General features: G+C 55.0%; 1 protein-coding gene across 2 annotated transcripts in view; it reads right to left on the reverse strand.

The window, feature by feature from the left end:
* Window positions 1-426: 426 nt before the first annotated feature.
* NEK7 (NIMA related kinase 7) overlaps window positions 427-15088 on the reverse strand; it is a 30384-nt gene continuing 15722 nt past the window's right edge. For both annotated transcript variants that reach the window (XM_014449533.2, XM_023748275.1), the window contains exons 6-10: window positions 13626-13734; window positions 12718-12825; window positions 8803-8897; window positions 4468-4581; window positions 427-1190 (exon numbers count right to left, since the gene is read on the reverse strand). In XM_014449533.2, the coding sequence (XP_014305019.2) occupies window positions 1080-1190; window positions 4468-4581; window positions 8803-8897; window positions 12718-12825; window positions 13626-13734 (537 nt within the window). In that variant the 3' untranslated portion in view covers window positions 427-1079. The remainder of the gene's footprint in view (window positions 1191-4467; window positions 4582-8802; window positions 8898-12717; window positions 12826-13625; window positions 13735-15088) is intronic.

The following is a 15088-nucleotide window of genomic DNA, read 5'->3' on the forward strand; positions in this document are numbered from 1 at the left end:
CCTCCCTTCCTCCCCTCCGACCACCGACACCCACGTGCAGACGGCGCGCTGGGCGAGGGTAGGAAACATGGCCTCCATCCACCACAGCCTTCTCAGGGCACAAGGTGGTCAGGATCCGAGACAGTCCCGGGTAAGATGCACGTAGGACATAAATAAGGAAGGAGCCTGGAGAATACAAAAGGTTTTCTGAAGGGGACCGATGAAGCGCCCACAAAATCCATGAATAAAAGCATATGCTTACACGCTAGGGCACAGCCGTGGGTTAAGCCCTCAGGTTTGTAAGGAAACTGAAAGACGGCACTGCAAGATGATTCAAAGGCTATTTTCACATGTACAAACGGTAATAGAAACACAGAGAAAGCCTCGGGAACGCGCACCCTCCACGGTCACCGCCACGCCAGCCACAGCCACGCCAGCCTTAACCACTTTTAAACGGGGTCATGAATACGTTTTAATGCGGAGAGGACGTCAAAGGTGGGAAAACAAGACAAAACAAGGCGGGAAACTCTTCAGTGTCTGACTCACATCCTGTCCCCAAATGGTTTCACATTTCAGAGCTGCATTTTGAATGTGAAGAAGTCTCAATGTTTCTCCAATAGTGACATCTCTCTTAAGAATTACATTGCAACAGCTACAATGCTAAGAACTAAAGCACATAGTCCAACCTTGAAAGAGAAAACGACCACCAGAGTCCACAGTGGTCTCATGTTGTGTCCGCAGCTGGGAGGCCCGTGGCCCCAGGCGCCCGCTCCGGCGGCGTCTCCCCGGACGAGGGCCCGCGGCGCCCGCGTTTGGCACTGAGAGTCGGTCCCCACACGAGTCGTCAGGAGAAACCTCGCTGAGTCTCCCATCTTCAGCCCGAGAACCATCCTGTGCCGCTCACGCTCCCAACGTGCAATCCGATTACTCCCACGTCACTGGGTTTGCAGGAAGGCGACTGACATGGGGACAAGGAAGCTGATCTGAAAACGGGGAAGGGTTCCAAGCGCCGAGCTCTGAGGAGTCGTCTCGCCCCCAGACCGACGCCGGGGTCTGAGCTGCAGGAGAGGCTCCGGGGCGCTGGGCGGTCCACGCCCGGCTCAGCTGCTCGCGGTGCACGCGTGCATCCGCTTGGCCACATCATACACGTAGGCGATGTCCGGCCGCTTCTCGGGGTCGGGGTTGATGCACATGTTCACCAGCTGCCGGAGCTGCGGGGACAGAAGGCAGGACACTCAGAACCCGGGGGCCACGCACCGAGATGGACGGACGGACGGACGGGGCCTGAGCAGCCGGACGCAGGGGAGGAAGCGGGTGTTCTGGCCACGTGTTCATCTGACCGAGACACACGCGACTGCGTGGACGTCATCCCCACCCGGTGGAGGGGCCAGGACGCCGCTCACTGGTGAGCGTCAGTGGCAAGCAAAGGGCGCTTCCCACGCAAGGTGCTGCCCTTGCGACCACACGGTGGGCCTGGAGGACATCACGCCCAGCGAGAGGTCGGACAGAGAGTCAAGAAGCGTCTGGTTTCACTCACAGGTGGGAAAACTACCGAAAACTACAAATGAACAAAGAAGAAAAACAAGCAAACACTCACAGACACAGACAACAGCATGCTGGTGACAGAGGGAAGCGTGGGGGGCAGGAGAGGGTAGAGGGAGTCAACTACCGGGTGACGGACGGACGGAGACCGGCTGGGGGGGGCACAGTGCACATGCAGATGGCGCGTCATGGAGTCGCACACTGACACCAAACAGCTTCCCAACCAATGTCGCCCCCACACATTTAACTTCAACAAGAGGCCTTTTCCACAACCAGCACCAGATTCTCTGCCTTATACGTATGTCTTTAGGAATCATTTAGATTTTTCAAAAACTTGCATTAACTCTTTCTGGTCAGTACATTAGCGCTTGTGAAATCACCAAATTGCTAGAATCTCTTCACAGCCATCAAGCTCTACCTCTGAGAGGGGCTAAAGATGCCCATTTGTGCTCCTGCGACAGAGCAGACAGCACCAGAAATCCTATCTTTTCTCTGTGGTCAACTTACTCTCTCTCTCCCCTTTCCTCAGTCTCCCCTGAGCCTCAGTGCCCAGGCCCTGCAGGCCGACGGGCGGCTGCAGCCGATGGTGAGCAGTGACCTCCAGGGGCAGGGCCAGTGGGCTGGAGGGGGAGCCCAGGAGGAGGGGCCGGCGGGCAGGGGCGGACGGGGGCAGGCAGGACAACCTCCTGCAGGAGACACGCCCAGGTTTGGTTTTAAAGAGAGCCCGCTGGCCTGGTCAGGACCAGGAAAGGTGTTTCAGAAAGAGGTAACGGTGCCCATAAAGACACGGAGACCGAGTTGGGTGGGGGTGTGGGGGGGGGCGTTGGGGAGCTACAGAGCCCGTTACCGTTTAGCCATAAGCTGACACCTCCTGGCTGGTCTGGATGAAAAGCCAGTTTACAAACCTGACACGTCATTTTCCACCGTGTCCTACATGCTGCCACACGGAAGTGACACCGACTTGGACTTGAACCGACCGAAAGCCCCGCTCTGCATGCAGAGCCATGACGGTGCCCTGAGCAGCAGCCGGGACCTGCTGGGCTTCCCGGCAGGAACGGGAGTGAGGGTTCCACAGGCAGCGTGGGCTGCCCACCAGGAGGGAGGCCCATCGGCACATCTGCCCCCAGCACTCCCGTCCCGGGACGTCTCTGCGAAGCTGCCCGGATCCGGGTCATTGTCAGTCGCACCTTCCACGTCTCGTTTCTCTGGAAGGACCTGGCTGCGTGTGGACCTGGACAGCACAGCCTCCTGCTCACCAGGCACAGGACCTCCTGGGCCACGGGAGGAAGGTGCTGCCCGTGGGAGGCCACGGGGCCGGGACCACCGTGGAGGGAGGGGGAGGCGGTCCCTCCGACCCGGGGCCTTCCATGGGGCAGGCTCCGCGGACTCTGACATCTGCCCGACCTCCCACTCGGCGGCCAGAAGTGGCCCCGCAGGCAGGCGCTTCCACCATGCGGCCCCATCATTAAAATCCTGCTGAGGTCACCATGGCAACCGCCCGCTGCGCCCGCATCCCCTCATCAGCCGCATGTGAAATGCAAATGCGGCGCGGAAATTAGTGCAGGAGGAGCGCGGAGGTGCGGGCGCGTGAAATATTCATGCCTCGCGGAGGGAAGCGGCCTGAGTGACACAACAAAGGGTCGGCCCTGACATGCCGAGCCCGGCGCTGTGCTCGTGGCCGCCGAGCGCTCTGTGCAAAGCCGCGTTGATGATATTCCAGCCCAACAGCCATTAGGAACGGCTCGCAGGCCGCACACCGTCCAGCAAACATAACACTCTGATTAGCTCGCTGCCCGCGCCGTGTTCGCTCTAATGACCTGATGCAAAGGCTGCGGACACAAGCAGGCGGCCGACGACCCCCATCCACGCCCACAAGAGGCGCTACCCGGAGGCCCGGATGCTCAGACGGCAGAAGCCCTTTAGGGTTCACTGTCCCAGCCCCGCGGCTGCAGGTCCCGCAGAGACAGAAACAGAAACGGAACCGGGGCTCTGCGTGCGAACAGAAAGCTGGCACCACCCACCAGCGAGCAGCGCAGCGGCTTCACGCTGCTCCTTCGCTCCTTCCCCTTCTCCCGGGCACACAGATGCCCTCATCGTCCTCCCCGGGGCCTCCACCGGCTCCCGGAGACGTGAACAGGCCACAGGCAAGCGGACTGAGGCCTGCTCCGCGTGTCTCCCTCACAGGTGACATCACGCCGGGGTTGCTACCGTCATGAGGGGATCGCTACAACCATGAGGGAATCACTACAATCATCGAGTGTTCAGCTAAAACGGGAGATGCTGATGGAGCCCAGGCAATTCCTTTCAGCGGGTTCCCCGAGCAGCGAGGCTCAGCCTCCAGGCTCACGCAGGCAGAGCTTCCACCAGGTCCCTGCAGCCCCATCCACTCCTCACAGGGCCGCAGCGGGAGCCCGAGACCCGCCCGTGGGAACCTGCGTGTGGCCAGAGGCGGGACAGGGCAGGTGCTGGGGGGGGGGGGGGGGGGGGGCAAAAGCATGAGGGTGAGGGACACGTGGCCGAAAGACCCCTTTTTTTTTTGGGGAGACACGACGGGGGGGGGCTGTGCCCAAAAAGAAAGCTCTGGTTGCCTGTAGTTCTGAGGGTGAAGGAGGGCGGAGCTGCCTCTGAAGAGGGGCCTGGGGACATGTGGACACACGGACACGGGACCAGCAGCCTGGGCCTGAGCTGGGCTGAGCTCTGACTGCCCCAGGGGGGTCCCGGCGCAGCCCAAGTGGCCGTGTCTACCCCACTCCATCCACGAATCGCAGGGTCAACTTAAAACAGGAGTCTCCGGGGACTGTAACGGTGAGGAGGGCCGCCTCTGCCGCCTGCACAGGCAGCCGTGTGTTTGGGGAAGGGCGCGTCCCTGGGGCAGCGCGAATGCGGGCGGGCGGGCGGGTGGACGGACGGACGGACGGACGGACGGCCGCGCGGCGGAGCACTCACCTCCTCCGAGTAGTGGTCGGAAGGCAGCGGCGGGTAGTCGCACTGCTCGATCTTCTTGCACAGCGAGTACAGGTTCATCTTGTCGCCATAGAAGGGGCTCTGCAGGGCGGCCATCTGCAAAAGCCAGGACACCCAGGTCGTCAGAGGCCACTGCCCGGGACCCACCCGGCGCCACCCGGGTTAGACACGGGGACAGACCCTCACAGTGAGGCCTCTGGTTCTCATGGGCACCCCTTCCTGGCCATTCTCTGGGAACCTCTAGAAATCCTACTTCAATGTTTGGTTGTTTGTTTTCCACATTTAAATCCCCTAAAAGGGAGAAATGGTTATCATATATTTACGTATATACACGTAAAACGCAACAAGAAAAAGGACATAAAGTAAACTGAAATTCGTTGTAACTAGTGGCCATCAAAGCAGCTAGTATTACTCCATGACTAAACAGACCCCGATGATCTATATCAGTGGTTCTCAACCTTCTGGCCCTTTCAATACAGTTCCTCATGTGGTGACCCAACCATAAAATTATTTTCGTTGCTACTTCATAACTGTCATGTTGCTACTGTGATGAATCATCATGTAAATATCTGATATGCAGGATGGCCTTAGGCGACCCCTGTGAAAGGCTCGTTCGACCGCCAAAGGGGTCGCGACCCACAGGTTGAGAACCGCTGCTCTAGATGGAACAGGTAACGGCCGAATATGACAAACACAAAGCTGAGCTAACGCTGAACTGTCACCAGCAGCGGCTCAGGGAGGAGGATGTGGGCACTGCTCTCGCATCATCGTTTCTGTGGAAGAGGGTCCCCACCCGAGCCCCCACCCGACCCTCAATCTGCAGTGACCTGGAGCTGTTTTCCCTTTGGAAGCATCTCAGAAAACCACTGACTATGTTCAAAAGCTCGATGACTCACAGGCACCACGTTCAAGCATCCAAGTGACATTTTTAATGCAAAAAAACAAACAAAACCAACTCAAGGAATGAACAACTTTTAAAAGACATGATTGAATTCAAACTGATTCCCAGCCAGGGCTCTGGGCTGGCACTTAGAGTGCAGTGAGGACGCGGAAAGCAGGTTACAAACTCAATCTCCGTTTCGAATGTTCGCGTCCCGTTCAGCCTCGTGGCGCGGGAGGCGCAGCAGCGAGGACGCGGGCGCGGGGCTGCCCGAGCCAGTCACCCCTTTCCACGCGCTAATCGCGAGCGCGGAGGACAAGGCGTGCACCCCCGACAGGCGGTGCGTGTGAGACTCGCTTGTCCGTGCTGTGCACTCAGGAGCGTCGGGGGACACCGCGCCAAACGCTCTCATGTCTGCGGGGCCCGGCTTTAACCCCTTCGGTGCCTCGGGCAGGAGGGCGGCCAGGAGGCCCAGCCTGCATCTTACGTACCATCCCAGGGTCCTGCACAAACACCTCGAACAGCTCCCGGGGAGAGGAAAGTGGGGGATCTCAATGTCCCCGATCACGGAGAACACCCCATGGGAGGAGGTTTCTAAAAGAGGGGCTCCAATCAGAATCACGTGTTTTTGTGTTCAGAATGCAAGGAAAGCCCCGGCTGGTGTGGCTCAGTGGATAGAGCGTTGGCCTGCAGACTGAAGGGTCCCCGGTTCGATTCCCGGTCAGGGCACATGCCCGGAGTGCGGGCTCAATCCCCAGTGGGGGGCATGCAGGAGGCAGGCGATCCATGGTTCTCTCTCATCATGGATGTCTCTCTCTCTCTCCCTCTCCCTTCCTCTCTGACATCAAAAAGAATATATTTTAAATAAACGCAAGGACACTTTCTGATAAAATAGGCCATTGCGGACGGGGCTGGGTATGCGAACCGCTCCGTCCACGGGACGGGCCGCACGCCTGCGCCAGGGGCTCCGCGCAGGACGGAGCCGCGGGCCCTCGGGGGTTAACAGGGACGGTGTGTTCTCACGCGTCTCCTGCTCTGACAGATGAAAAATGTCAACTGTCCTGTTTTTATTTTCCAGCTCCTGCACTATTCATCTGCTTCATTAGTGCCGCCCGGCGCGGGCCTGACAGCTGCGCGCCCTCGCCTCCCGGCAGCTGAATTTTTCAGGCTAATTTGATGCTCCGCGCGGAGCCGGCCGCGGGCTGATTGACGCGCTCCCTGACCTCCGGGGCCCGGCGCCCCTGATCAGTATTCCGGGGGCGTCGCGGGGACCGGGCCGCTGTCTGTCTGCGGGCCGCTGGCAGCTCTCTCTTTTTTTGAACCGTAAGCCACCAACCTCCAACCCGGCGCGGAGGCCGCCGCTGAGCTGAACAATAAAGAGCCGTGTAAAACCTCCTTTTCCGTGTAAAGGTCCCTGTAGCCGAGGCGGCATCTTGGTTTTAATTAGCAAAGTCTACTTTGTTGCATATCAATTAAAACGCTGCTGCGAGGTGTGCGGGGTTATTTATTTATTTTTTTTTTGAGGTCTCGGGAGTATCTGAAAGTCCAATTTTCTGAGTTTCAAATGCATTTGCGGCAAAGGCTCCGGCTCCTTCATGGCGCATTCTTAGTGGGACACCAGGTGAAAGGCCGGTGTCATCGGACGGCCAGTTTTAAAGGCTCCAGTAACGCGCTATTAAACCCTAACTGGGAGCAGATACAACATGAACGTGGAGTAAATCTCTAGAAAAATCCCCGTTCCCCCGAACGACCTGCTCGCAGGAACTGGGCAAAGCGCACTGAATGGAAGCTAATGTCCAAGGACACACACTTCAGTTCACTATCACCCACAGCCTGGAAGCCAGTGGGCGGAGGACTGGCCCCCAAAGCCATTAGGGCGTGGCCCTTCGGGACACAGAGGGGACACCGCCCCCACAACCCCCCGGCCAGGCCCAGGTGCGGAGGACGGCCCAGTCCTGACCGGAGGGCCTGTGGCCCTAAAGAAGCTGCAAACTTCCCCCGAACTTCCTCTTTTTCACTGAATCTCATCGGGGACTCACTCTGCTGCTCATTCTCGGGTTTGAAAGGAAGGTGTTGCTGTGATCACATCAGACGCTGCCGGGAGGAATCTGAGATCTAAGCGGGTATTAAACGCATCCGCGAGATAGTGACCTTTCAACGTTAGTCACGTAATCAAATCAGCTCTTTTTGACACTGTGCCAGATTTTAACAAAATATCACCCAGGATAAAGCACTATCACATGCACACATAAAATAACTGCTACATCACTAACTCATCATTTTTCATGATACACATTATCCGAGGGACATAGTTAAGAACGTTTAAAAACCCTTTCTTTCTAAGTAATCACTAGTCACTCAGTAGGGAGAGAAAGTAAGTGATCCCAAAATAAATAACCTCGTTAAAATGGGGACGTGAACCCGCAATCAGTAAAACAAGGATCCACGATCAGGATTCACGTTAAAAATAACCCTCGAAGCCCCACTTCCGAGCAGAGGTGGGCAATGAACCGGAGGCCTCACCGTGTGCAGTCATTTAAGAGGCCAAGAGACACACAGGGCGTAAGGGACGCACTGGCCTCCATGCGCCCACTCAGGCCCCCACGCGCCCCCTCAGGCCCCCACGCGCCCACTCAGGCTTCCTTGGTGACACTGACACGGGAAGGGGACTCGGTGAATCACCCCTCATTTTACTTTATTACAAGAGTTAGATGTGGGCTAGTTCTGAAATGACAGCACTGGCACGGAGCCTTTAATCCTCGGAGATGCCTCTTCAGTCCTAGCTGAAGCCCCTCTTTGGTGCCCTCGCTCGGTGAGAGGCATGTGGGGTCACACTACGCCCCCTCCCCGTGTGGGTGCCGCCCGCAGTGTGTGCGGGAGGGTCAGTCTACACTGTGTCCCCGTGGGGAATGGTCAGCGGTCGCCCGGCAGAGAGCACTGCACCGAGCGGACCAATACAAATTGTTTCTCGTGGAAATGCAATCAAGAGAATGACCTGTTTGCTTGCTATCCTTAAGCCCAATTACCCCACATGAAAGGGAAAAGTAACGGTGGTAAAGATCTTTCCTGTTGCTTTCATATGTTAAATCCATTCCATTACCCCTCTGCTGCAATGCACGGATAAGCCAGTTTTGTCACGGATGTTCAAATGTATTTTTATAAATGAGATGCTGAAAACATCATATCAACACAAAAAAAATTAAAAAGTTAAATTCTCATCAAAGGAAAGTAATCTAAAAATATATTAAAGAAAGTGAATGTGCAGGAATGTGCAGTCACTAAGTTCCGTTATAAAAGCAGTTACCACGCCCATGGACTCGTAATTCACCATTAATTCTTACTCACCACCCAGGATAACATCAGCGCCTCCTGTAAGGATGGGGGAACGCAGGGCAGCGAGGAAGACCCGGACACACGCGTTCACAGACAGGACCTACCTCGTACAGCAGGCAGCCCAGGGACCAGATGTCCGACTTGAAGTTGTAGCCGTTTTCGTGTATTCTCTCGGGAGACATGTAGTAAGGGGTGCCCACTGCAAAACACAGCCAGTGAGAAGGAGGGGAGGCAGGTGAGGGCGGCCTGGAGAGAGAGTACACTCAAAGTTCTGGATTAAAGCGTCAGAGACCACTCACTGCAGTCACAAAACTGTTTCTGAGAAAACGCGAAACTTTCCAACCCCTCTCTCCTCCCAGACCCGCGAACAGCAGTCAGTCGGACTCATCAGCTCTCACAGAAACACCCGAGAACACGCTGCGGCCTGCGCCCTCCACACCGCCCCCTGGGAGCCCTCAGCACCCCTTCCCGCCCGCTCTGAACGACGGCGAGGGCGCTGGGACGTCGGGGGGCTGGGCCACGCCTGTGAGGCCAGGGCCTGAGAACTGCTGGTCGCCACGGAGACTTGTGGACACTGGGGGCTCCCGGTGACGTTGGTTTGGTTTGTTGACGTGCTAACGCCTCTTTCTCTTCCCTATGGCCGTTTCTGATCATGCCACACAACAACCGTCAACATGAGAGGTAAGCATGTATTCAACGTATTTAACAAAATATTCATGCTTTATCTTAACATTTAAGTGACACACATCTCAGATATGTGTTCACATGTAAATCCACGTGGGCTACTCACCTCCTGATGGACACATGTCCAGTCCCCTCTGAGAAGGGGGCGGAGGAAGGTCACAGTCACTGACTGAATTCAAAGTGAACTGCTGGCCACAGGCCGGGGGGTCCCACTCGCCCTCTCTCTGTACCGAGTGCGCCTGCGTGCGGCCGGGGCTCTCGTGGGAGCGCGGAGCTGGGCCTCCTCTCCAACCCGGGTCCGTCCTTCCCTCTCGCCGCCTGGCAGAGGCCGAGAAGCCTCAACGCTCAGGAAATCGAAATACATTCCCACACGTCAAACTGAATGGACATGTAGTCCTTCCCAGACCCTTTCCCTAAACGCATGGCAGCTGGGCCTTCTTGGGACAGCTGGACCAGAACAGGCAGGGCGGGCGGGGCCGTCTGTCTCCAGTGACTCACGCGCCCCTACGGCGGACTTATAGCAGGTTGGGTATCTAAGTAAGTTTCGTTAGAATCACCTCTCATCTCCTTCCTATTCCAGTCCACGGAGGGGAGGGAGCCACTCAGAAGCAGGACTGGTACTAAGAAAGCCCTGAGAATGAAATACACATTTTCACTTAATACACGAGAACTCATAATAAACTAACAGTGACGACAGAGAAGGACTTGTTTACAGAATCTGTATTATTTTCTCCCTTAAAAAATAACAGTACAGCACAGGCAATACAGGAGCTACTGCCACAGGGGGCTTGACATCTGTAGGTATCTGTGCGCCCAGCACAGAAGGCCCCAACGTCTACAAAGCAAACACGACAGGGGGAAGGGACAGCAGGACTTTCAGAGCCGCTTCCCAGTGGACAGACGTCCGGACAGAAGATCCATGGGAGACAATGGCCCAACAACACAACAGGCCGATGGACAGAACCGACGTGCGACACACCCTCCGCAGCATCGAGCGCACGTGCCTTCCAAGTCACACGGGACACCCCAGGACCCCTCCTGGAGGGCAGAGCCACTCGCGGTGAATCTAAAGGCAGGCGTCAGAGGCAGCAGCTGTCCCGACCACCAGGGCATACAACGAGACCAACGACAAGAAAACGGGAGACACGCAAACACGGGGAGCTGAGCAGAGAATGAAGAGGAAACCAGAATATGCCTGAGACCAATGAGAGCGCAGCATTCAACCTTCGGTCCAAAGCAGAGCAGTTCCAAGAGGAAGCACATCGCGATGCAGGCCTTACCTCAGGACACAGAAAACTCTCCAACGAGCACCCAGCCTACATCCAGGGGAGCCAGGAAAGGCCCAAAGTTAGTAGAAGAAAGAAAAGTGTGAAGATCAGAGAGGAAACAGATTAGAGACCAAAGCACAGGAAAATGTCAATGGAAGTAAGAGCTGGTTCTTTGAAAAGAAAAGCAAGATTGATAAACCTTTAGCCAGACTTGCCGAGAGAGAGAGAGAGAGAGAGAGAGAGAGAGAGAGAGAGAAGGCCAAAATAAAGAAAGTCAGAAATGAAACAGGAGAACTCACACCTGGTACCACAGAAGCACAAAGGGTCATAAGAGGTTACCATGAACGATTATACGCCAACATAAGGACGATCTAAGAGAAATGAATAAACTCCTCGATACGCACAATCTCCCAAGATGAACTCATGAAGAAATTCTGAGGAGACTCATAATGAAATTAAATCAGTAATAAAATAAAAATAAAAACTCCCAACAAACAAGACATCAAGTCCAGATCGCTTCACACGTGAATTCTACCAAACATTTAAATAAGAATTAAGTGTCCTTCAAATTATTCCCAAAAATGACAGATAAATGAATGCTTCCAAACTCGTTCTATGAGGCCAGCATTACCCTGACACCAAAACCAGACAAAGACAGGAAAATACAGGCACACATATAGGCTCCAATTCCTGAAAAACAGATGCAAAAATCTTCAACAAAGTATCAGCTAATAAACTCGGAAATACACCTAAAAATCATAATCATGACCAAGTGGGATTTATTCCAGGGCTGTAAGGATGTTTTATTTATTTATTTTTTTAATACATTTTATTGATTTTTTACAGAGAGGAAGGGAGAGAGAGAGAGAGTTAGAAACATTGATGAGAGAGAGACATCGATCAGCTGCCTCCTGCACATCTCCAAGTGGGGATGTGCCCGCAACCCAGGTACATGCCCTTGACCGGAATCGAACCTGGGACCCTTCAGTCTGCAGGCCGACGCTCTATCCACTGAGCCAAACCGGTTTTGGCTGTAAGGATGTTTTAATATCCACAACTTAACACACCACATCAACAAAACACGAGATTAAAATCCATAGAAGCACTTTAATAGATGCCAAAAAAAAACCCAAACATTTGACAAAACTCAACGCCAATTTCTGGCAAAAACTCTCAACAAAGTGGGTATAAAGGAAACGCGCCTCAACATCACAGAGGCCATCATACCCGACAGGCCCGCAGCTCCTAGCACCCTCCGCAGTGAGAAGCTGACAGCTCTTCCTCTAAGATCAGAGCCGAGACAAGGATGCCCCTTCGCCTCCCTCCTGAGAGCATTAGGAGTCGCAGCCACAGCGATCAGACAAGAAAAATAAACGTTGCCGAAACCGGTTTGGCTCAGTGGATAGAGCATCGGCCTGCGGACTGAAGGGTCCCAGGTTCGATTCCGGTCAAGGGCATGTACCTGGGTTGCGGGCACATCCCCAGTGGGAGATGTGCAGGAGGCAGCTGATCGATGTTTCTCTCTCATCAATGTTTCTAACTCTCTATCTCTCTCCCTTCCACTCTGTAAAAAATCAATAAAATATATAAAAAAAAAAAGAAAAATAAACGTGAAACGTCCCAGCAAGAGTGCGACCCAGGAAGACAAGGGCGGTCTTGTCAGGCCGCATGCCTGGTGCCACCACGACCGTCACGCGACACAGCGGCCGCACATCTGCACGCACACGCTGGTGTTCGGACAACACGTCCACACGCATTACGCTGTTAGGTCACTCACAGGCCATCACACTCTTCATTTCACGAAGGTTAAGGAACAACACATATTCTCTGTCAGGGAGAATAACGTAAATAAAAGGAAGGTTCCATGGCGACAGCTAGACGGAGTCTGCTCACTGACTCCTTCACCAAGAGCCGCGAGAGTACAGGGTGTGGGGGTCCACCCAGGACCCGCGGAGCTGTCACCAGTCTGATTAGAAGGAGGAGCTGTGTGTGGGCGGCAGCCTGGCGAGTCCCCCCCCCCGCCCCCCGGGAGGGGCTGCCCCTGGACGGACCTCCCTGGCCGCTCACCTAAGGAGTGCGCCGCCGTGGTCTTGGAGCTGAAGAAGCGGCCGAGGCCCAGGTCCCCGAGCTTGACCACGCCCGTGGCCGTGATGAACACGTTGGCCGGTTTGATATCTGCGGACAAATGCAGGCGTTGGGAGAGGTGAGGCCAGCGTAGCTGCTTTCAAGGATCAAAAGTCACATTTCCTGGTAAAGTGCATCCTAAAGAGTCAGTCTGTTTGAATTGTGAACCAACTGCTTTATTTTGAGTAGCTTTTATATATCCTTCTATTTCTGTGTCCTCAGTCCTCTGAGACAAATAATAATGAAGGCAGCATGATTCAGGTCACGAATAATTTTCATTTAAAACACATTTTCCCCCTTTTCAAGTAAACCCTTGTGAAATACAAAGCATAAATAAATGCGTCCCTTTCACGTCAATTTTAAATAAAATCTCTATTTGCTGACATATTTACGTAAAATATAAAATCACAACGCTCTGTGCATATAACTGACGTAGAGTCCTAGAAACCTTAGCTCAGATGCGTATCACTGACATTTCTCACGCCCCCAAACCAAGGGGCCGATTCTTTAGTGATGGAAGCTTCCCGTTCCACCCATCGGACTCCCAGCCAAGACGCTGAGAGCCAGTGCTGCACCTGTGAACCCTAAGCAGCCTCACAGACTCGGCGCATCGGAGGGAGGCCCCCCCTTTATGCGCTCCCCTGCACCCGCCTTGCTTCCTTCACCCCCCGAATCCGCACGATGCTCAGAAGAGCCGCAGAGAAGAACTATCCCCGGTCGGGCCTCCCTTAAGGGCGCCTGGTCCCAGGGGAACGGTGACCGGCAGGCAGGCTCCTGTGGGAGCAGCCCCTGTGCTGGGCCGGAAGCACTGGCTCCTGAATGGACGGGCGTCCGGGGTCCGGGGCGCCTACCTCGGTGCATGACGCGGCGGGAATGCATGTGCTCCAGGGCGCTGCACAGCTGCACGAAGTACTTCCACACCGTCCTCTCCGGGATCAGCCGCTTCTGCTTCTTAAAGTGCTGAGGGAGGAGGGGAGAAGGATGAGTTCCAGTCCTCCGGCCGGACTCTGACTGTTCCCCTCCCTCAGGCCCACGCAAAGCCGGGGCCGCCCGTGGGAGGGGGGGGGAGGGTGTGTTCCAGGGTTTTACCCGACATCGCGGCTCAGCGACACCCCCCCCCCCCCACCCCACACACACACAGCTATGCCAGCACAGCCGGCCCCTGCCCTGGCCCTGTCCACCTATTCAAACAATAGCTTCTGCACAAACTGATTCTCCTCCTCAAAGGAAGTCATTAGGTTCCACTTGAGGAAAAGCCAGAATAAAAGAGTCGAGAAACCAAAGGTGAGGCTGTTCGTTAAGAGAAATTCTCGTGTGACAGAGGTCTCACTGCAGAGCCTTTTAAATAAACGTTGAAGCACCTTGTGATTGAAATCCGACCTCGACCATTAAACATTAAAGGGGTGGGGCTGAAAGTTCCCATAAATATTTCTATTGCACATCACACGTCAGACTTGCAGTTCCCTTGGAATGAATGAAACTAAACTCAGTGAAAAAAAGGATGGAAGGCGGGGCCAATGCTGAGCACCAATCGGGACTGGGGGGGGGGGCACCCATGAAATGAACTGCAAACCACAGGTCCAGGTGCCTGTCCGTTCTCCCACGTGACACTTGCTGGAGGAACACACGAGAAATACACCCATCCACAAACAAAACTGCACGTGGTTTGCTGTGTAACAGTATCTGTAGCTCGTAACCTGAGGTTAAGCGTTACTGTAACACACACTGTGGCAATGAACTTATCAGCAACTTCAATGGCTATTAAATCAGTAGCTAAAAACGCATCACAATTACATGACCAGGCGATTAAACAGCTAGTCAGGGCATTACTAAGAAGTTCAAAACCTCCGTATCATGTTTTTAGTCGGGGACTGTTGTCAACATGTTTTCACTCTGAGGCCAGGCTGCAACGTCTCCTCTACACACGATTTCCTTCCAGACCAGGAGAAGGCGAGCAGGAGTCGTAAGTTATGATGTTTGCGGGTCATCATTCTCTCCAAACGCTGTTGGCACTTTAGCTAATTTTTCAGAGTCTGTGGTAACAGAAGTCTCCGCCCGCACCCCCAACCCCCACGCCCGGGGTAAAGCCCCTCCCCTGGCTGAGCCCCCGCGGCCAGGAGAGCAGCGGCCTCAGGTGATGGCATCTCACAGGGCACAGAGGGCGCCGCAGGGGGCGCTACTCTCCGAGCAGCTGCCATGGGCGGCCCCGGCTGGGCCCACACGAGCTCCGGCCGGTCCAGCTCTGAGCTGGGCCCATCGCCTCCGTGTGAGGCCCTCCACCGGGTGCGGGTGTGACACTGAGGAGTGAGTGACG

Source organism: Myotis lucifugus, unplaced genomic scaffold, assembly GCF_000147115.1.
Source record: "Myotis lucifugus unplaced genomic scaffold, Myoluc2.0 scaffold_1238, whole genome shotgun sequence".
In the NCBI taxonomy this organism is placed as follows: Eukaryota; Metazoa; Chordata; class Mammalia; order Chiroptera; family Vespertilionidae; genus Myotis; species Myotis lucifugus.